This window comes from Coffea arabica, chromosome 10c, assembly GCF_036785885.1.
Source record: "Coffea arabica cultivar ET-39 chromosome 10c, Coffea Arabica ET-39 HiFi, whole genome shotgun sequence".
Classification (NCBI taxonomy): domain Eukaryota; kingdom Viridiplantae; phylum Streptophyta; class Magnoliopsida; order Gentianales; family Rubiaceae; genus Coffea; species Coffea arabica.
The window spans coordinates 7,121,477-7,142,320 of NC_092329.1; the positions used below are offsets into that span (position 1 = coordinate 7,121,477).

The 20,844-nt window shown below is 36.2% G+C and overlaps 3 protein-coding genes across 8 annotated transcripts; 2 read left to right on the forward strand and 1 right to left on the reverse strand.

Moving 5' to 3' along the window:
- Positions 1 to 5,653: 5,653 nt before the first annotated feature.
- On the forward strand, positions 5,654 to 10,991 carry LOC113715208 (O-fucosyltransferase 7). Of its 4 annotated transcripts, none has more exons than XM_027239450.2 (12): positions 5,655 to 6,250; positions 6,732 to 6,827; positions 7,069 to 7,168; positions 7,289 to 7,356; positions 8,202 to 8,290; positions 8,444 to 8,624; positions 8,704 to 8,832; positions 8,920 to 9,053; positions 9,141 to 9,354; positions 9,666 to 9,850; positions 9,944 to 10,039; positions 10,413 to 10,991. In XM_027239450.2, the coding sequence occupies exons 1-12, from the start codon at positions 6,107 to 6,109 to the stop codon at positions 10,564 to 10,566; spliced, it is 1,590 nt and encodes a 529-aa protein (XP_027095251.1). In that variant the 5' UTR covers positions 5,655 to 6,106; the 3' UTR covers positions 10,567 to 10,991. The 4 variants fall into 4 exon arrangements, with proteins under 4 accessions (XP_027095252.1, XP_027095251.1, XP_071925902.1 ...); XM_072069801.1 differs by lacking the exon at positions 5,655 to 6,250 and adding an exon at positions 6,603 to 6,622; XM_027239452.2 differs by lacking the exon at positions 5,655 to 6,250 and adding an exon at positions 6,624 to 6,644.
- A 714-nt stretch (positions 10,992 to 11,705) lies between these two features.
- Positions 11,706 to 16,348, forward strand: LOC113715210 (thylakoid lumenal 29 kDa protein, chloroplastic). 2 transcript variants are annotated; one of them, XM_027239456.2, is made up of 11 exons: positions 11,706 to 11,916; positions 12,335 to 12,430; positions 12,777 to 12,861; positions 12,956 to 12,990; positions 13,092 to 13,157; positions 13,238 to 13,278; positions 13,654 to 13,784; positions 14,273 to 14,379; positions 14,925 to 15,062; positions 15,445 to 15,579; positions 15,936 to 16,348. In XM_027239456.2, exons 1-11 carry the CDS (start codon positions 11,830 to 11,832, stop codon positions 16,044 to 16,046), a joined length of 1,032 nt encoding a protein of 343 aa, XP_027095257.1. In that variant the 5' UTR covers positions 11,706 to 11,829; the 3' UTR covers positions 16,047 to 16,348. The 2 variants fall into 2 exon arrangements, with proteins under 2 accessions (XP_027095257.1, XP_027095258.1); XM_027239457.2 differs by having other exon boundaries at positions 11,758 to 11,916; positions 12,760 to 12,861.
- A 172-nt stretch (positions 16,349 to 16,520) lies between these two features.
- LOC113715209 (serine--tRNA ligase, chloroplastic/mitochondrial) lies at positions 16,521 to 20,822 on the reverse strand. 2 transcript variants are annotated; one of them, XM_027239453.2, is made up of 10 exons: positions 20,465 to 20,822; positions 20,212 to 20,360; positions 19,765 to 19,858; positions 19,540 to 19,688; positions 19,357 to 19,449; positions 18,376 to 18,555; positions 18,010 to 18,176; positions 17,343 to 17,477; positions 17,137 to 17,230; positions 16,521 to 16,932 (listed from the first exon to the last, which is right to left on the reverse strand). In XM_027239453.2, exons 1-10 carry the CDS (start codon positions 20,703 to 20,705, stop codon positions 16,660 to 16,662), a joined length of 1,575 nt encoding a protein of 524 aa, XP_027095254.1. In that variant the 5' UTR covers positions 20,706 to 20,822; the 3' UTR covers positions 16,521 to 16,659. The 2 variants fall into 2 exon arrangements, with proteins under 2 accessions (XP_027095254.1, XP_027095256.1); XM_027239455.2 differs by lacking the exon at positions 20,465 to 20,822 and having other exon boundaries at positions 19,765 to 19,865; positions 20,212 to 20,352.
- Positions 20,823 to 20,844: the final 22 nt, after the last annotated feature.

Genomic DNA, 20,844 nt, shown 5'->3' on the forward strand with positions numbered 1-20,844 from the left:
CTCTCCCTCCGATCAAGCAACAGAATGTGCAGAAAAAGATATGGGCCCACTGGAGTGTTACTCGTCCTAAGAAACCTGCATGGATCAGTTGACACGCGTAGGACAACATTAAAGTTTGTACCTTTATTGCTTCCTGTTTGGACCCATGTTTTCAGCTGGCGAATTAACTCTAGGTTTTCTGTCCCGCGTTGTTCAATAACACTCGTTGACGCATCTAAAATTCGCATACCATGTACTCCCTTTTTTTATAACTGACGTTTAAGGTTTTGCACACCAATTAAGAAAATTTTTTTATTGCTTAAATCTGTACACTACTTTCCTTTTGTACCCTTATTAATTGTCCAATTCACCCCTGTTTTCTCTCACTAGAGTACTAAATGGTGCTGTTTTACTAGGTCAAAAGCAATGCAAACTAACTCCCACCAAACTAAATATTTCTAAAATGAAACTAAATGTTTCTAAAATGAAAAACTTTCCCACCAAAGATGGTTGAATTGCAAGTGGTTGATGCGGAGGGAGGCGGTGATGGAGAAGAACAAAGGGAGTTCAACATACTGCGAGAAAAGAAGAAAGAATACGGAGGGGCAGATAATTACTAGGGTTGTTACAAAGAGAGAAGCAATAATTACTAGGAGTAGTAATTAAGAACCCTGTATTGGAAAAGAGAGATAAAAGGGTAAAATTGTGAAAAAATAATTAATACTGTATGGGGATAATAAAACGACAGATAAAAGTACACTAGATCAAATTTCTTACACGTCAGTTATAAAAAAAGGGAGAGAGTCATTTTGATGAATTGCTTGGTAGGTTGTAGGTGCATATTGGCTTCTTGGAGTTGGTTCGGATGATTTTGGGTAACCTAATTAGGTCTTGAGATTGTGTGTTCGAATCATTTCTGTATCGCTTTTGTATCCTTGGGGGCGAGGTGTACAGGCGGAGCAGGAAGATTAGTCAAGTAAAATTAGGATACTCCCTATATTAAATTTTTTTTTGTATATATGCATATTGTAGTTATTACCCTTTCCTACATTTATATATATTTCAAATTTAATCTTACCTTTTTTTTCTTGCATTTATTTACTTTATCTAATTAATCTTACATTTTAAAAAACATGACATCTAAAGTAAATCTTAACGAGTACCCATTAAATACCGTTTGACAAACCCATTAATTTTTAAGACATATTGATTTACAAAATTAGCGGCTAACAAACTCTCTATTAACTACTGCTACTTACGACTTTGTGACTGTAGTGAAATTCCCATGTAGTTCTATGTGTTCAAAAAATTGGGTTTTTTTTTTTTGTTTTAATGAGATTGAGCATTATTATGGAATTATAAAATCCCTAAAACATCAAACAGAAATATTTTTTTGTTGTTGTTGCGAAAACAAAAGGATGCCTTACCTAGCAAACACGTCAACAGGACAAACTTTTCTCTTTTTAAATTTTAAATTGGGGACTCGTCATGCTAGACAATCATTACCAAAACTTTTTTTTAATAAAATGTGTCATGGATAATTTTCTTGTTAATTTATTACAACATTACATGGATAGAAGCATTCTACTTCCAATGCTCATGAGTTGCCACAAAGTCCACAATATTTAAGATGATTTCTACATCAGTTCTCGTTTACGCACAAACATACACAAATGCCACTAATTAATTTAGACACATTCATAATAAACAAGCTCGAAGAGGATTGGATTGGGTGGTTTTTTTTTTTTTTTTTTGAAAAAAAAAGGAAGTAAACAAGCTCCTGTAATTAATTTCATTCTAACCTGGTTTTGTGCGAAGTATCATGAAACAAAAAGTTGCTTAAGCTAACCGGAGAAAGAAAATAAAGTGTTGCTATCGAAGTAAAACTATGAATTTGAGTAGCAAAGTTGCTTTAATAGTAACGGATGGAAATCAAGATCTATGAATCCAAAGTGAAAGAAGTGAGAATTTACCTGAAGCTTTATATGTGTGTGATTGCGTAAAAAGTTATTCTGTTTGTCGATATCATATAATTACCAGCAGTTTCTGTCCATCATGTATCACATGTGGTGACTACAGCAGTATCTCTTTTCCCCTTAATCTGTCAGTTTAGTCTTATAATCTTATTTATGGCTCTTCTCGCTGTAAATGAATTAAAGTGCTCGACAATCAAGAAAGTAAAAATGCATGCTTTCTTTGAGCTGCTTTTTTTTTTTTTTTTTTTTTTTGGGGTTCCTCACATTTTTGTGCCCTTCTTCTCCTTTGTTTTGGAGGAGAGCAGAATGATGCTGAAGTGAGTTCATAAATCTAACTTGACAAAATCTTTCATGGCTGTTATTATCTTCGCAGAAGTGTTTGGTCTGATAGAGATTTTTGATGTAACGCTCACATAGGAATCTACTCGATATTGATTTCGATCTTGTTGCTTGCTCTATTTTTTGTCCGAATCTTAAAAATACATCCCGCAAGTGGTCAGATCAGATGCGTCTTTTCAGCTTTGCCATCCAGCTTCAAAAAGCTGAAACGCATTCTACATTATTGAATGAAAGAACTGTCAAAGGAAAGATCATAAGCAGCATTACCAAGCCACAGCTTCACAGGCAAGGCAAACAATTAGTTTAAGTTAAGTGGGTCTAATTTTACTGCTCCAGAATTCAATGAACTACACAGGCTACAACCTCGTACATGTTAATTATCGAGATTTCGAACTTAATGAAGCTCCAAAATCCAAAACAATATCGAAAAGTTTCAGCACTTCATCGATTTCCCAAATCTTTATACTCATATTTAACGTGCATCTTATTAACAATATGCTACTTCATTAGTTAAACATTTTAATTGCTTGAACTACATATTTCAAATTTTCACGTTTTAGTCTGTGTGAAAATAAAAATAAGAATATCTTTGTGAGACGGAGGGAGAAAATATAAAAAACAGAGTCTCATGAATGAAAATCTTTTGGGTTACGTTTAATTTAGTGGAAATAATAACTGTCTTTAATCTGCAAACTGTATACCATGCAAACCGATGAGATGACAATTTGTGAATGTTTCGGTTTTTGCAGCATGTTCATTCGTTCATTCATTCTCTATGGATGAAAGTTTTTGAGAGAGAGATTTCAAAAGCCGAAGAAGCATCTACTACTTTTCTTTCCCCTTCTCTTCAACTTATAATTTTCTGGATTGGGATTTTGGGTTACTTATAGCTGCCTATTCTTGGAGTCTTGGGTCTGAATGTGAAAGAGGAGGGATTTCCTTTTTCTTTATTTATTTTTTTATATCCTTTATAATCTTTCTATAGCATCAAATTTTTCTTTGTTTTTTTCCAGCGGGCCGCAGGGTAATTAATTACCAATTACCTACTACAATTTATTTGTCAGCCTCATTTCTTCTAGATAACCAAACTGCACCGTCATTAACTCTCGATATCAATCAATGACGACGAATTGGACTGAGTAAAAACCTACTCAGTCAGGCCGATTGCAGGCCAAATAACAAAGGATTTCTATTCCGCATGCATTGGGCGCCATGCTCAATCAATCGATGCTGCTTTCTTAACCTTATACCTTGATATCTATGCTCTTCTCTTTCAAGTCTTCACCTATATATATATATATATATATATATATATATATATATTATTATTATTATTATTATGTTAACGGGTGAGAAAGGAGGACCTGTTAACCATTGGGACTTGACATGGCAGTAACATTTCACGTTCATAGAATTGGCAGATGGCAACCAAAGTCAAAATTGCAGCATTATGTCATTGTGTTCTTGTATTTTAATCCGACTTTGTGTGTTTGGATTGTCGATTATTTCACTTTATTTACATCTTATTTACACACACTGATTTGCTTGCATCATCAACACATTTTCCAATCACCTTTTTATCTCACATATATCACATCAAAAAAGTGCTATCATACTTTTTCACAAAATTATCTCAAATAATTTACAATCCAAACACAGATAATAGTTTTCTCATTTCATGGACCCCTTCTAATCAGAGATTACTCGTTAAAGACACTACTTTGTTTGGGACACCAGACATTATCGTTCAGCTTAATTACTATATTACATTTCATTTAATAAGTTCACATCTTAAAATATTTAGACACATTTAATAATAAAAAAAATATTTTAATTAATTAAGCGACACTTAATTTTTTTTAGGCAGAACTTACTTCAAAAAATAATTGATAATATATTCACTTAATTATGACTTAATGCAAAATATACTTAAATGTTAGGATTTTAATAGTTAATAATTTAATAACTTCATATGCCTCAGATCTTAGATTTCAATTTTAGACTTTAGTTTTATGAAACGCATGTATTAATGAGAATTTACTAATTTTCCGTGAAACTTTATAAATTATCATATAGTAAACTTCTTGCATTGAGCCAAAAAAAAACCCCCATAGTTTTGATACCTTGTCATGCCAATTTTTCTCTTCTTCTATTGAGGCATTAAAAACTTTTTTAAAGTACATATATGTGGCATTTTATTAATAAATACTGATAAGTATGCCAATTTGCCAAAGTAATTAATTCACTCGTTCAAAGGTGACATCTCCATAAACTTCAAACATTTTTGGTGCCGCTGCATTTTCAATGGCTTACTCGGTGCCACCGAATTTGGATAGTGAAAGCCACCCGTCTAAATGCTTGTGCTAATTAATAAACTTTTTTTAGTGATTTTTTTTTTTTGGGGGGGTGCCAACTGCCAAGACCATGTGGAAAATTTTATGTGACAATTTTGGTTCAATCTCGATGCACAGCTCACATATTTCTAATCATGATTCACTATGGAATATATTGGTGTCGAAAGTCCTGTACTTCTCCTGAAAAAGAAAAAAGAAAAAAGAAAGCTTTTCGAATTTTTAGTACAGCCTAAATTAGTGAGCACAACTAGGAATGCCAATATTCCAATTCAAGTTGATATTCAAAATTCTACAAATATTAAGAAATTTGTTTTCAATTGATTCCGATTTTTAAGAGGCCAAATTTAGAAATAAAAAAACCAGTACTTTGTAACTTTAGTTTATTTTAATTTTTAAAAAAGGTAAATTTTGAAGCAAAAAGCAATTAAGAAAATCAAATAACTTTTTTTCTAAATTTAGAAGCTAAAAGCAAATTAAAAAAATCAATCGAGAACAAACCCCTAGTAAATAGTTTACCACCTTTTTTTTCTTTTGGAAGAGTTGGGTTAGGTCATAAAAGAAGAGTGATTGTAACTAAAAAAAACCTCCCACTTACCAAAAAAAAAAATTAAAAATTAAAAATGTCACTTTATTTTGGCATAAGTTTCGTCAAACACAAGTAAATATGATAAAATCTGAATATATTAAATTTAATTATTGAATTGAAGTATTAAACAGCGCTTTAAATGTTTCATTAGCACAATACAACATAATGTGAAGTAAAACATTATGCAATTTTTTTTGAAAGAAAACATTACGCAATTCTGCTAAGCAATATCACTCTGCCTAAATAGAGAAAGGGCATCAAAAATTGCAATGCATTATTGTATGTTGACTGGGGGACCAATTTTCACCAAGTTAAATTCCCTACCATTTGTATTCTTTTTCCAGCAATATTGAAACTCATCAATGGTATATATAAAGTGGACATAGTCACAACTATTGGAAGTAAAGCTTGCAAAAATAAAAGAAAAAGCACAAAAAAAGATCCACTCTAATTCTGGAAATCAATAATTAACCTCTCCCTTCCCACATAATCTTGATTTTGACATCTTTATTTTCTCCCCAAAACTACTTTTTCAATTGGCTTGGTCCATCCCCGTAGGATTCTTCGGCCTGTTCCGCTCTACTTCATACCATACCATGCCACTGTTTCATCTCAGTAATTGTATATAAATGCTAACTCCACTTCTATAACCGACCCAAACACCAAAAAGGCCTGAAAACAATAATAGAACCATTACACAAAACACACCAAAAACTTTTTAGATTTGGACTCTAAACTCAAGAAAGTGTCAAAATTAGCCGACCCTTTTTCTATATTTCATCATATTTTTCTGCCCATATGGGATGCTAAAATGTGTAAAGATTTGATATTTCTTGGTGGGTTTTAGAGGGATTTCGAAGGACGTGGTAGTGATGCAGAAGAGGAAGTGGAAAACGGTGGTGCTGGTCAGAAAGTTGCTGACTTTGGCCATAGGTGCAATAGCTTTGGTGGCTTTGATGTCAGTACATGTTCATCTGGGACTTTCTCCCTCTGCTGTTACCAGGTCGCTTACAACGGTATTTCTGTTTTACTCTCTTTCTTCATTTATTTCTGCTTTCTTTTGATATTACTTATTGATTATGTCAAATGAAATTTTGGGGTTTTGAAGTTATTAGAGCATTTATGATGTCTATATTGCATTTTTCCGGTTTCTGAGGTAATTTTGTAATTTTTTCAATCTATTAGTATTTGTTTGCTAGTTGCCTTTTTTTCCAACCCAATTCAGTAGAAAGCATCTTTCTTTCTTTTTTTTTTTGGGGGGGGGGGGGGGGGGGGGGGGGGGGGGGGGGGGGGGGGGGGGGGGGGGGAGAAAGGAATTTGGGATGTCGGTTGCAATCCGGTCGTTGATACTGGTATTTGATTAAGTGAAAGTTCATATTTCGGCATAGGTATTTTTATATTTGAGATTAGGTAGGATCATGGTGGAAATTTAGTTCTCATTGTTGCTTGTCTTGTTTTTGAAGAATTTTACTGATATGGGTAATTTTAATCTTGTAGCAACATGAAATTATGTCTCAGAACCTGCAAAGAGAGGAAAGATGGAATCAAGATTTTTCTCCGCCTCATTTACCAAAATCTCCTCGCTTTCGCTCGGTGCTGTGCTTTTCCTTGAAACGCTGTATTTTCTTGGTTTATGTAGTAGTGTCCTTCTATTTTAATTGACTTATTGCAAAGAAGTTGCATTCTTTCCTATTGCTCGTCAAAGAAACTGATGTGCTTGTGGTGATTCATATAAAATGTGGCTTGATTTTGAGTGTTGTTGTTGTATGTGTGCATATGTTCCATAAAAAGTAGTCATGCATCTTTCATGTTTTCACTCTTTTAGATTTGACAGTTGGACAGTGCAAGTGGTACTTCGGATTTGGACAAGTTATGGAAGCCGCCACCAAATCGGGACTATGAACCCTGTGTTGCCCCAAGTCCATATTACGCATGTGAGTAACCTTTGTTTTATTCTTCATTCCAGACAAGGGGAGATAGTTGTGGTTATCTGAGTGCTCATATTAGACTTTGATGTGGCGCCAACTCTTAATAATGCACTAATTTTTTTTCAGCTCCTCCGGAACCTCGTGGTTACCTGCTGGTTCATGCAAATGGTGGACTGAATCAGATGAGAGCTGGGGTTTGTTTCTCCTCCTAAGTCTGTTCAAAAGCAATTGCAGTCTGCACATTTCTTTCTTTCTTTTTGCCACAGGGACCTTTTTTTTTTCTTTTCAAATATCCTCTTTCTGTATTCTTTTTCTCTTTGTGCTCCTTTTTTTCCTGGGGCTGGGACAGGTTAACATTGAACCGTACTTTGCCTGATCACGTTTTCAAATATTCAAATTTGCATTTATTTGTTGATGTTGCTTAAATACTTGTGAATCTTTAACAAGTCAGTTCCCTAGACTGCTAGATAAAGTTTATTTGTTTTGCCAAGAACATAAGCAAATTGTGCTCAGGATTTTGAAAAGGCTTTAATTGTTTCAGCACTAGGAAAGGAAAAGTTTAACTGCTCTGTGCTCACCCTCTGAATCTAATAGCTCTCTGTGATCAACCATTGAAACAGTTTGCTAAGAATCTTTGTTTTGGTTACTGTTCTGCTTTTTGTGCTATCCCATATTCAATGTCATGTAACTTTTTCGCCCCTGCTCAACTTGCACTTGTCTGACTAATTCTAATTTATGTAGCTTAAGCTACAAAACCGGGACAAAGTTGTGCCATGCATATGATATTGAACTTCTTCCAGGATCTCTTTTCAATAGCAAGCAAGTTAAGACAAAAGTGCTTTCTGAACTGAAGTTTGTTAACATACACAGTGGGACTTAGCATGGGAAAGTGAGAATAATTTTTTTCTTTTCTGTCCAGTTGCGCAATGAATGTGGAGTACAGAACTCCTACACATATATAAGTATATACTTTTAATGAGTGAATGTTTATTCCGGAACCAAATTGGAAGTTGAAGAACCTGATTAATGCTAATTGCAGATATGTGACATGGTTGCTGTTGCTCGTATTATAAATGCAACTCTTGTGATTCCAGAACTTGACAAACGCTCTTTTTGGCAGGACTCTAGGTACCTTTTTCCCCCCTTTCTTTTGTTTCATTAGGACCAGAATTGGTAAACTGTTCCTGGCACTTTATTATGTTAATGTTAGTGGATACACATCTCACATAACTAAAATGTTCATGGTATATTGACATTTGATTCTTTTATCTTGAACTGCAGCAATTTTTCTGATGTCTTTGATGAAGATCATTTCATTAATTCCCTGACAAATGACATAAGAGTTATCAAAAAGCTTCCCAAAGAACTTGTGGCAGCTACTAGAGCGGTTAAGCACTTCAGAAGTTGGTCTGGTGTGGAGTACTATGAGGAAGAGATAGCTAGCATGTGGGAAGAATATCAGGTGCATATTGTGGAAATATAATTTGGTGGATGCTGGTTTATAGATTGTTGTTTTGCTACTAAATGTTTAATAGTTGCAGGTCATTAGAGCAGCAAAGTCTGATTCTCGTTTGGCAAATAATAACTTGCCGCCAGATATTCAAAAGTTGCGTTGTCGTGCTTGTTATCAGGCACTCCGTTTTGCTCCCACAATTGAGGCAATGGGAAAGGTTGTTTCCAGGCTGAATGCTGCTTTAGTTTTAGTTGCTTTATTTTTCTCGTCTATGATACTGAATCAGCTTCTGTTTCTCATATAGTTGTTGGTGGAGCGAATGAGGGCCTTTGGTCCATACATTGCTTTGCATTTAAGATACGAGAAGGATATGCTTGCTTTTAGTGGATGCACGCATGATTTATCCCAAGAAGAAGCTGAAGAACTAACGGCAATTAGGTACGTCTTATCATGTACGATTATGAAGTGGTCCTTGTGCCTCTTTACTAATGGCCTTCCCTGATGCGTATCCTATTAAATTTATAGAGAAAACACTACCTGGTGGAAAGTAAAAGAGATTGATCCTATAGAGCAGAGAGCTAAAGGTTACTGTCCATTGACTCCAAAGGAGGTTGGGATGTTCCTTAGTCTTCTTGGATTTTCATCAAACACCCCTATATATATTGCTGCTGGAGAGATATATGGAGGTGATTCCCGGATGGCTGATCTAAGGTCACGCTTTCCCTTATTGATGAACAAGGTAAAATTATAGAAAAATGTCTTTAATTGTAAAAGTATGCTATCCAGTTAAAAATAGCCATACATGTGGAATAGCAGAGTTTACAATGATCATTGTAAAAGTGCATTATTCAGTTCAAGTCCTCCTGCCAAGAAAACGAAAGAAGATTCTTACCTTTTGATATTCACCAAACTAAATTTGGACTTCAAGTACAAAAAAATTGGGGCTAGCAGATTCCTTGTGATAAGTTGAGAGATGCCTTTCATTTGCATGATTTTCCCCCTACCTTCTGATGAAATGCAGATTGGTTTAGATTTACTGTTCCTATGCAGGAAACGTTGGCCACTTTTGAGGAGCTTGAACCATTTACTAATCATGCTTCTCAAATGGCTGCATTGGACTACATTGTATCAGTTGAGAGTGACATATTCATTCCTTCATACTCTGGAAACATGGCAAGGGCAGTGGAGGGACATCGACGTTTTCTTGGGCATAGAAAAACTATTTTACCGGATAGGTAAGGATTTTGTCTAGGTTTTGAAAATTTGCATCTCACTTCCAGTTCCAGCAGGACTAAAACTGCTTTCGTATATATCCGTTGATTTATCAGCAAAGCACTTGTTCGTCTTTTTGACAAAATTGAGCTGGGGACGATGAAAGAAGGAAAAAACGTGGCAAGTCGAGTCATTGAGATTCACAAAAGGCGGTATGTTGAAGCAAATATCCCTTATTTGGTGCATATTTTTAACTGGTAGTTTTATGCTTGTCTTGTTTAACTGGTAGTTTTATTAGCATTAAGCATCAGGATTACGTTCTACATGAAGATCCATTTCATCTTTTAGAGTGCTTATACAATAAGTGCATGAACGTAGATGTGTAAAAATTACTGTGCAATTCATATCAAATTTAGTGTGCATTAAATTACTAATGTAACAGTGATGATCATAGCAACTAGCAGTGATGTGAATTATGAGCATTCAGTTGCTCTGCGTCACATTGATGCTATTAGAAACTTACTTCCATATGAATAACAAATTGGTTTTCGATATTTACGTTACTTGTCTAATACTGATTGCCAGGCAAGGATCTCCGCGGAAGAGAAAAGGCCCAATTTCTGGAACGAAGGGGACTGATAGATTTCGGTCAGAAGAGGCATTTTATGTGAACCCGTTGCCAGATTGTTTATGTCAGAAGGAATCTCGATATACAAACAGTTCAAGAATCAGAAGGTAGCCAATGAAGTGCAGAACACATTCTTCTGGTTCTTTTATGGCTTTGGGTGTGCATCAACGCCACAATGTGCATGTAATTATTTATTGAAGATCGGGCCATTGGTGCCACCATTTATAGATCATCGGATGTGCATAGGCTTTTTACACAGATCCAGGGAGACTCTTGACTGATAGATATACGCATAAACCATTTGCAACGATTGCAGAAGAGAGATCATTTTAGGTCGGCACTTATTTTGTTCAGCATAGGATTTGTTTGTTCAGCGGAGTATAGGAGAGGAGGCATTTGTAAAAAGTGATCAATAGGCAAAGTCAATGTAAGCATTCTGTTCGTTTACAATAAAGCTACGCTTTTGGTGTATTAGCCATTCTTGGATATTCATCCAATGCAATAAAAAATGGGAGATCATTTTTCACTTCAAATAACTTGATTGATTCTTAAACTGCCTTTTCGTTTTCTGTTCAGATTCCCAGGGGAGTAAAGGGTTTTTCTTCTGATCTTGTGGCTAACATTTTGCTCCTCTTTCACTGTATTATTTTCCTCTTGCAAAGTTGGCAAATGGGCTAATGTCCTTCATGCATGGTTTTGAGCTAGGTATCCTTTTCTGTTTATAACTTTTTATTTTTTTTTTCGCCAAATAAATTGAATCACACGCTTAATTCTAGGTTTTTCCAGCCTTCGAACATGAATTACTAATAGATCTACCTAACTTAGAAAAGAGAAAAAGAAATTACTCCATGGATCCAATGGCACCGTTGCTTTGGTGAATTGCGAAGACAAAAGAGTCCTAAATCTTGGAAATTCGCGTAATTGACAAAAGTCTTGCAGTTATCTGATATCACAGCTTATCAATTGAATTTGACAATTACCAGCTAAAATTAAAAAAAAAAAAAAAAATTTACCCTCTTCTTTGTTAGATTTTCTTTTTTTCCTCCCCATGTGTTAGACATTGGTTATTATACTTTATCTTCATCATTTTTTGAGTTTTCTGTTTTTTTTTCATTCTTTTCCAGTTTGGTGCATATCTAAAGTTGAGGAAATGAAAGTTTTATAGGATAGGAGGATAACTAGATACCACAGCGCATTTAGATATGATGATGAGGACATTGTACATAGTCACACGTCGCCCCCCAATTGGCCCCGTAATAATACAATATCCTTTGCACCTTCCTCTTCGCTACTTCACACACTTCACATACATAGACAGAGACACTACTATCCATCCCTCCCTCTGGAAGAAACTGCGAGAAAGATCAAGTGGGGATGGTCTCCTTCGTCTCAACCGTCCCTTCTTTCCTTGCAGTAGTTCCTGCACCATCCAGCACCACCTCCAGACACCCCGTTAATGTTGTAAGTACATAGCAGTCTGCATTAATTTGTTGCGCTGAATAAGTTTCGATTTTTTTCTGTTTTTGTTTTTTGTTTTTTCCACCACTACACTCAGCTTTCTTTCTTTTTTTCTTAGTGTAAATGGAAAGACTCGAATCTGAAACCTCTCACTTACACTCCTTCCCCCGAACCACCCAACCCATGGTGTACTCAGCTTAATTACTTTGATATCTGTTGCATTTAAAGCGAAACTGTCCATGCATGCTTGGTTGCAATCAGGAGCACTTTTATTTGTTGTTTCTCTTTCTCACATTCTTTTTCTTTACCGCTATGACTATATGTTGGACCCTGTCAATATAATAATGCTGTTTTTATTCTGTCCAGAAATGGCTACAATGTAGTACTCCATATCTTAGTTTCAAGACTTTGTTGTATTCAGGGCATAGTTTGCTGCAAGATTGAAGTGGATAATGTGCAACGACATGGCTTTCGTAGGCGAGATATGCTGCACGGCATTGGTGCTACTATTGGCATGGTGAGATTCTTTCGTCTTACATTTGTTCAGAGTTTCCATGTTTGAGTTGTTGGCTTCTAAGTTTTGATTGTATAGTTTACTTTAGAAGCTTATATATTCTTGCTAACATTCCTAAAAGAAACTAGCTGCAGGGATCATATTTTTCACATACATACCAGTGAGATATTGTACTAGAGCAAGGTATGCTGATGATAGTCAAAATGTGTGCGCAATTGGAAAAAAGTGCATTGTAAAACTCTATCAAACAAGCTGGAAAAATTTAAGTTCTTTTCTAGTAAAGGAATGGCTTTTGTTTCTTTAAGCGTGATTTGATGATGAGTTTCCATCAGTTATAATTTTCCCGTAGGACGTAATGGCCAGATCCTGCTTATATGTTGAAGTGGCCAATGCGGCTGACTTGATACAACGGAGACAGCGTTCAGAGTTTCAGTGTGAGCTATCCATACTCGTGTAATTTTGTAATCCACTTTGTTTTCTCTCCTTCATTGGATGAACTTCTTGTGGCCTTTTCCTTTTCCTTCTTAGCAAGCGTCAAGGCTACCCTCGCTACAGCTATAAAGGTAAAAAGAATTGAATTCATGATGTTTATTATGTCACGTGAATGGATTAAGCTTATGTCAATGAGCAATTTATCACTTCTATGGTCTGTGTCTTTCTCCAGGGGAATCCAGATCTCATTCCACCCATATTGACTTTAGCACTTAATGATTCTGTGACTTATGATAAGGTCAGCGTTGAGTTTTGTAAATTGCATACATTTATTCAATGGAAGCACAAATGACTTGCTTATTCATAATTGCTTTACAGAGTACAAAATCTGGCGGTCCAAATGGATCAATTCGTTTCAGGTAGTTGTAATTTCCATATTGCAGGGTGCTATTTTTGGCCTCAATCTAGTCGTATGGGTTTATCTTACCTGGAATTCCTACTTGAATAGTGAAGTATCTTATGACTTTTGAGTTGTTCAGTCAGTGTATCCAATGTTAATATTCCATGTGCTACAGATGCTTGCTACTTTGATTTTCTCCATAAAGGCAGATAAACTCTGAAATCTCTAGTATCCATTAACTCAAAATTGGATAGGAAAATAGAAAAATATGGATAGCTAAGTTTCTAAACTTGTTTTCTGATTTTCTCAACTCCATAGTCTTAAGCACTTTAACTTCTTGCTTAGATAAGCCAGATAGCCGTATTCATCTTATTTTTTATTCCCTTGATTGAAGCTCAGAGATCAGCAGACCAGAAAATAAGGGCCTTGCGGCTGCATTGAACCTGTTAGAGGAAGCCAAAAAGGAGATTGATTCATATTCCAAAGGGGGACCAATCTCATATGCAGATCTGATACAATATGCAGGTGAGGCATATAGGTTGAACATGGTTGAACTTCAGCATTTTATTGCACCGCACCATTATATTTGAACAGCATTCAATGTTAAACAAACTCCAACTGACAATTTGCTCCATTACCAGAATAATACTTAAAAAAAGCTGTTATTCAAAAATATTGAACTATGATAGAGCATAAAAAAGAAGAAAATTATTAGCTTTCTGAAAGCATGGAGCTTTTTACATAACTAGAAAAAGCTATGTACAGTTAGCAAGTGCACATCCTAAGTACAGAGTCCAGATTCAGAGTACAATATTGCAAACTGCCATTAAAGATGAAAAGCAAAATGAAAGTGTCAAGTTAGTCTAGGAATTTATTCAGATGCCTCTAACAAAAATGGATATTAGTTGATCACTTTTCTTCACTGCTATCATTTGCTAAACACAAATATTCAAATCTTTTCATGTTATTGCCTCAATGTTCCTTTCTTAATTTGATTTGCTTGCTTGGTGCAGCGCAAAGTGCAGTAAAATCTACCTTTCTAGCTGCAGCCATTAAAAAATGTGGTGGCAATGAAGAAAAAGGCAATTTGTTATACACTGCATACGGGTCAAATGGACAGGTTATTTTTGTGTAACCCCAGATTGCATATCACAAAAGCATTTATCTTTATTTTACCTTTTTGGTAAACTGGAGTCCAAATAAATATTCTAGAGTATTAAAAATTAGTTGCTTCAATCTTTTCTTTTCTCAATGCATATCTCAAGCACCCTGAAATTTCATCTGTATAGGTGAAGCACCTGCAAAGATTAAATTGAATGATACATATAGCTTTATCTCTGTGGTGAATTCGTTCTTGAAGTTGGAACTCCTCTGAAAAAAACTGCTCCAAGCATGATAAAAGTCGCAGAATAGAAACTTTCACACACTCTTGGAAAAGTTAGCATTTGTTTCATTACTACCAATTCAGTGCAATAATGTACATGGCCCAGAAACTTTGCTGGGCAGCTCTTTTCCTAGTTGTCATTACCATAGGAAGAATGATGAACTACTTATCAATCATTGCCTGCGCAACTTTTAAAATGCGCCATGTTTGTTTTCCTGCATTTAAATGTTGAAAACAATGAAAATAGCTCTACCTGATGATCGTGCACTTTCTCCATAAAGTGGGGCCTGTTTAATCGGGAATTTGGGCGGTCAGATGCCCAAGAACCTGATCCAGAGGGCAGGGTACCTCAGTGGGATAAATCAAGTGTTCAGGAGATGAAAGATAAATTCACTGCTCTCGGCTTTGGTCCACGTCAGGTACATTGAGTTTCAGTTAAAACAAAGACAAAAGGAAACTGGCAGTCTGTTATCTTCAAATATATCATGCACATTCCCCTATTTGTTTTTTGAACTGTAGTCATGTAAGCTTTAGGCTTCTTGTTGAAGAAACTACTCAATGAATCTTCCCTTTCCTCCTCTCCATTAACATACACATTTTGCAAGATGCCTATTACATTTCTATCTAGTTATTGTCATATTGATCTTAGAAATTCAGAAATCCCAAATTTGCCCAGTTGGTTTACCCGTATAGTTGTATCCTCTGCATTTGAATACCACTCTCCTCTATTGCAAAAGTATTTTAGGGGAAAAAAGAGGTTTATTTCTGATCACACAGTCATATTCATGTCATGTTGCCCAGCTGGCTGTTATGTCTGCATTCCTGGGGCCTGATCAGGCTGCAACCGAAGCTTTGCTAGCAACAGATCCAGATGTTTCTCCATGGGTTCAGAAATATCAACGCAGCCGAGAGACCGTGTCTCAAACCGACTACGAGGCAAGGACCATGTCCCTTTTTCTTCTTCTTATACAAGAAAATTGATTGACAAGTGTAGCTAGAGAAGTATTTGGCTGAGCATCTGTGTTAAGTACCATATCAAAGAAATGTTTAGCAAGTTGATAATTTACAATTTGACAGGCTCAAGATCACGCACCAAATCGGTTGTCTTTCTTCAGGCAAACTTGTTGGTAGTTAATTTATCCTCTGGAACTAATCCATCACAAATAGGTTTTGATGATACACATTGATCGTGAAGCTGTATGTTGTGACAAGAAATGCTTGCAAGTTATTGATTCTTGCTTAAGCTGCATGTCCATGATGTATGCTGACAGTGGTATCGGTTGTTTTTTCAGGTTGACTTGATAACAACTCTCACAAAACTGAGTTCTTTGGGCCAACAGATCAACTATGAAGCATATACCTATCCTGTCCAGAAAATTGAGTTGAGCAAACTCAAACTGTAAACGTGACCGCCAATTTCAGCGTATCGGGTTCAAAATATTGGCAGGAATACCACTTGTTTTAAACCAAATAGGTTTTGCAGACTTGCTTCCACATTTTTCAGATAGCAGAGTTTGATTTGCCGCAGGACATGGCTGAACAAATTACTGCTTTTTGCCAAATTAGCAAACTTTACGTAATCTAGTCTCCTGGCATTGATTAATTTGTTGCTTTGTGGCATGTATAAGATGGTTATTATTTTCGTCTTGTTATCATTTGCTACTCACACTTGAATAATGTATTTTGATGCGGTAATACTCTCAAATCCTCTCTTCAACTCCTGCCTTCAGCATATAGGGGATGCGTAAACAAAAGCTGATAAGAAGGAAAAGGTAAATGAAGAGACAATCTTGAGAAAGAACTGCAGGCGGAGACAGCAAATTTATCCTACTTTGGAACAACCATTTTTTTTTTTTTTGAGTAGTTTAAGATAAAAGTCCGATAACTACATCTTTTTTCAATTTCCCAGGTAGTATAAATTTCACTCATCGTACTAGAAAACTGGTAAAATGTCGAAATTAGTCAACTTTTACAATGTCAAGAATGGAAAAAGTATGTATATATTGCAAAGTTATCCTATTTATATTTGTAGGAGATTACGTGAAGCCCACCCATGAAAGGCCTTAATATCTCAGGTATAATAACGGAGCCATCTTCTTGCTGATAGTTTTCAAGCAAGCATATAATCATCCGTGGAACTGCACAAGCTGTGGCGTTTAGCGTATGCACAAATTGTGTGGGAGCGGAATTGCCTTTGCCCTTTCTGGGACTCGACGATGATGACTCTGGTCGAAATCGAATTCCCAGTCGTCTACTTTGATAATCTGTACAATTTGATGCACTTGAAATCTGTTCATCAATGCAACAAACTAGCTCAGAAGATCCTAAAACGCAACAGCAAAAAATATGGACGAAAGGCTAAGAGAATCAGTGGATGCCGGATGGAATGTTATGCATTGTAAAACTGCAGCTTAGATGTCTAAGCAGCTAATTAGACTATAGTTGAAATACTAGATTCTTGGCGGCTAAAGAAAGCAAGAATAATGCCCAGACCTCGCCATAACGTTCCAAACCAGGCATCCATGCCTCCACATCAAATTTCCTGTAAGCTGGGGCACCTAAATCCTCTGATGCCATATCCAATGTCCTGAGAAATGCATTGACATGTAAAGATTGATGAATGGTGAATTCGCTGAACTCTTGGGAACATAAAGATGTTTATAGGCACAACAGAACTGCAAGTAGAATTAGAATCGCACTTAAAATGAAGTCCTAGTGATGAATAAAGGCTTTCTTCAATTTCAATCAGTTCCTGATGGAAAGAATCACTTTCTTCTGGTCGGCATAGTACAAACATCTCCACCTTGCTGAATTGGTGAACCCGATAGAGACCCCTGCTCCAATAATATAGCCCAATGATTAATTTGATGTGAGAACAAAATAAATTACATGACATGAAGTTTTTGGCATTATAATCTATAACTTCAGTTGTAAAATATCCCAGTTTAGCAAGAAGTCTGATTAGACCCCCATTTTAAAATTAAAAAAATTAGTGCTTTGCAACTGAAATTACACACTGAAATTCAACCAAAAGAAGAAGTCCTCAAAAAAGTTTTTTAAAAAGATAAAGCACGAAACGAGCTGATTAAAGGATTTTTAGATAATTGCCCATTCATCCTCTCATTTTGTGCTCGTCATGTCCGCAATACCATTCTCCTCGGTTAAAGTTCACTTGTAAAGTTAAGGAGAAAACGTTGAACAAATCATTAAAGCAAAATTAAACAATGAATGAAACAATATTAATTACCAAGAACAAGAGATCAACACAAGGCACAACACTTTATTTCAAGAGCACAACAATGGAAATTTTACTGCAAATCAGAGGCAAGAACAATATCATCTTCAATGGAAAGATTTGTTTATTACCTAGTTGCAATGCCTGCAGCACCAGCTTCAGTGCGAAAGCAATGGGAGAAAGCTACATACTTCAGAGGTAAAGATGACTCTAAAAGAATTGAATCCATGTGAATTCCTCCTAGCGGAATCTCTGCGGTGCCAATAAGGCATTGATCACCTCCCTCAATTGAGTAAACCTATCAGTATTTGTTAAAATTAAAAATGATAAATAAATCCACTGAACTTCATGTCCTGTCTATGAAACACTATCAACATAAACACATGGATGTTGCAACTAAGAAAAAAGAAAACTTTGAAGGAAATAACCAGATCCTTTTCCCAGATTTGGACAATTCAACAATGGAGGTCATTTGTATTGGCACCATCTCTAATCACCTGAGTATTTGTTCCACGTGGTTGAAAACCACATTTTTCCACAACAGAGGACCGGACAATCTCTGGTGTTGTGAGAGGTGTAAAGCCTCTTTTCATTACTTCTGAGACTGTCCAGTTTACAAGGCCCATTTCTAACAGAACAGCTTCATTCTTTAGGTAATAGAATTTTGATCCACTGACCTGCGAGAAACACATAATATATACATGAATGCAAAAGTAGTGCACCAGTAATCAAGTTCAAACATCATTTGTGCCATGCAACTATGGAATGATTGAAGACATAATAGCACAGGCACCAAATTTTGACGGTTAAAAAAAGACCAGCCAAAATCAGGTGTATCGTGCAAACTATAAGTATGTGCAAAGATATGATTATCCAGCATGTTCTGTGCCATGTATAATTCTACAGGATATGCTTAATTTGTAAGTTCCAAATTTACAGTGCATAGGGGAATTGGATTATCTGAGATGACAAAAACAAAATCTGCATTCTTTGACTGTGTTGAACCCAATAATAAGCATTTTTCCCACTAGGCTCACCCCCCACTCTTCCACAAAGGCAGAAATATCACATAAACTGGAAGAAGCATGCAAAATAGTGCACAACCAACTCTTTCTACACCCTAAAAACCTTGAATATGAGACTATTTGAGAGGGGAAGCACATTATTACAGCAACAACTGGAAAAAAAAGGGAGAGTATAGTGCACAAAGATTATAAACAGACAACAGACAGAATAAAGCATAAATAGCAACTATTTTTCTATGGCCATCTTTGCAAGGAAAAGGAGCTTCAGCACGTTGACAAGAAACAAAGATTATATGTTACTTGAATTGCAACCACGCGCAACTCAGGGTCAGAAACCTGTAAATCACACTCTGGAGGTCCTAAAGTCTTGTCTTCATGGAAGATAGGAAGCAGGGTGCAATATGCAAATAACTGATGATAGAGTAATTAAACACCTTAGATTAGAGTGAATACCTCAGCGGCAGCATCAAAATCAAACAGATCTAGGTCTTTTCCAAGTTGTGCATGGTCCTTTATTGGGAAACTGAACTTACGAGGCTCACCAACCTACCAGAAGATATTGAGAAGTCAAAGAATGAGCCAAAAAGAGAAAGCAGCAACAAAGTGATTCTAGGACTCAGCGAAGAAGTGTATAACCATTTTCCTCAAAGTAGAGGCATCTTCACCTCCCACCGGAACATCTGGATGCGTCATATTTGGTATAGATTGTGCTTCCTTCTGAAGTTCATCAGTAAGCTTTAACAAATCTTCTTCCAAAGTAACAAGCCCTTCCTTTAAGTTCTTTCCTATAGAAAAATTTCAAGGCAGATTGAATCATAGTATTACCAGCTGAAAGATTCCAGGAGGGAATATGATGCAAACCTTCTTCTATGAGTTTCTGACGCTCAGAAGGCTCTAATTTTCCTTTCATCTTGCTTGCAACCACATTTCTCTCTGCTCGAAGCCTTTCAACTTCCTGTTATCTGTGATCAAATTAGCTAAAATTGAGAAGAAACCAGCATGTAGTAACTTTGTTTAATCGAAGAATCAGAAGAGAAACTAATAGCATTCAATGACATCAATGTCAATAGGAAGATTAACAATTGAAAAGGTGATTTTTCACATCCCAAACAGAAAGATCAAAATTATATATTAAACAACAGCAGCACCAATCCAACTGAGGGGAAAAAGAAGTTAATGCTGTTAATTGGCCCAATCCAAAAATTAGCATTGCAATGAAGCGAAAATTTGCAACAAGAAAACGCATGACAAAAATATATATTATGTAAAAAAGGTTCCCTATATAGATGAAAAGATAGAAAGCCTTACCTTTTGAACATTCAACAACTTGTCATAAAGCTCAAGAACAAGTTCCAGATTAGCATTGGAGTTCCTAATCCTTATATTGGTTGCCACGGCCTCTTTATTCTCTCTTATCCACTTGAAATCAATTGCTGCTTTCCATTGAGGCTTCACCGCTAAAGATTAAAAAAAACCCACGACAAAGACTCAATTTTTTTCCCAAAACAAAGCACAAAATTTGATGCACAAAACCATATAGGTGAGTTGAAGTACTGCTAACCTTTGTTGCTATCCTTGGCGGGGGCTGAGACCGCAGGAGGGATGGTGGTTTGGGTGGCGGTAGAAGAGAAAGCTCTGGCGAACAAGAAATGGCGGGGAGTTGGAAAAGAGATGGTGGTGATGGTTCTGATTTTGGGGAGTGGAGAGAGGGAGACTGACGAGGAGAAGGAGGAAGAGCAGGGGATTGTAGCCAATTTTAACGTTTGAAAATTGGTTTTAGTTAAACAACAATGGAGTCCCATTTTTTTCTGCAGGATGGAGCTAAGTTTGAACCGGCAGTAGCAAGAAAGGGGTGGCTTTTATCCAAGGCCTCCTTTGGGAATTTTATGAGGGGAAAAAAAAGGACCAGAGAAGATGTGATAGTAAGTAGTCGACTAGTAG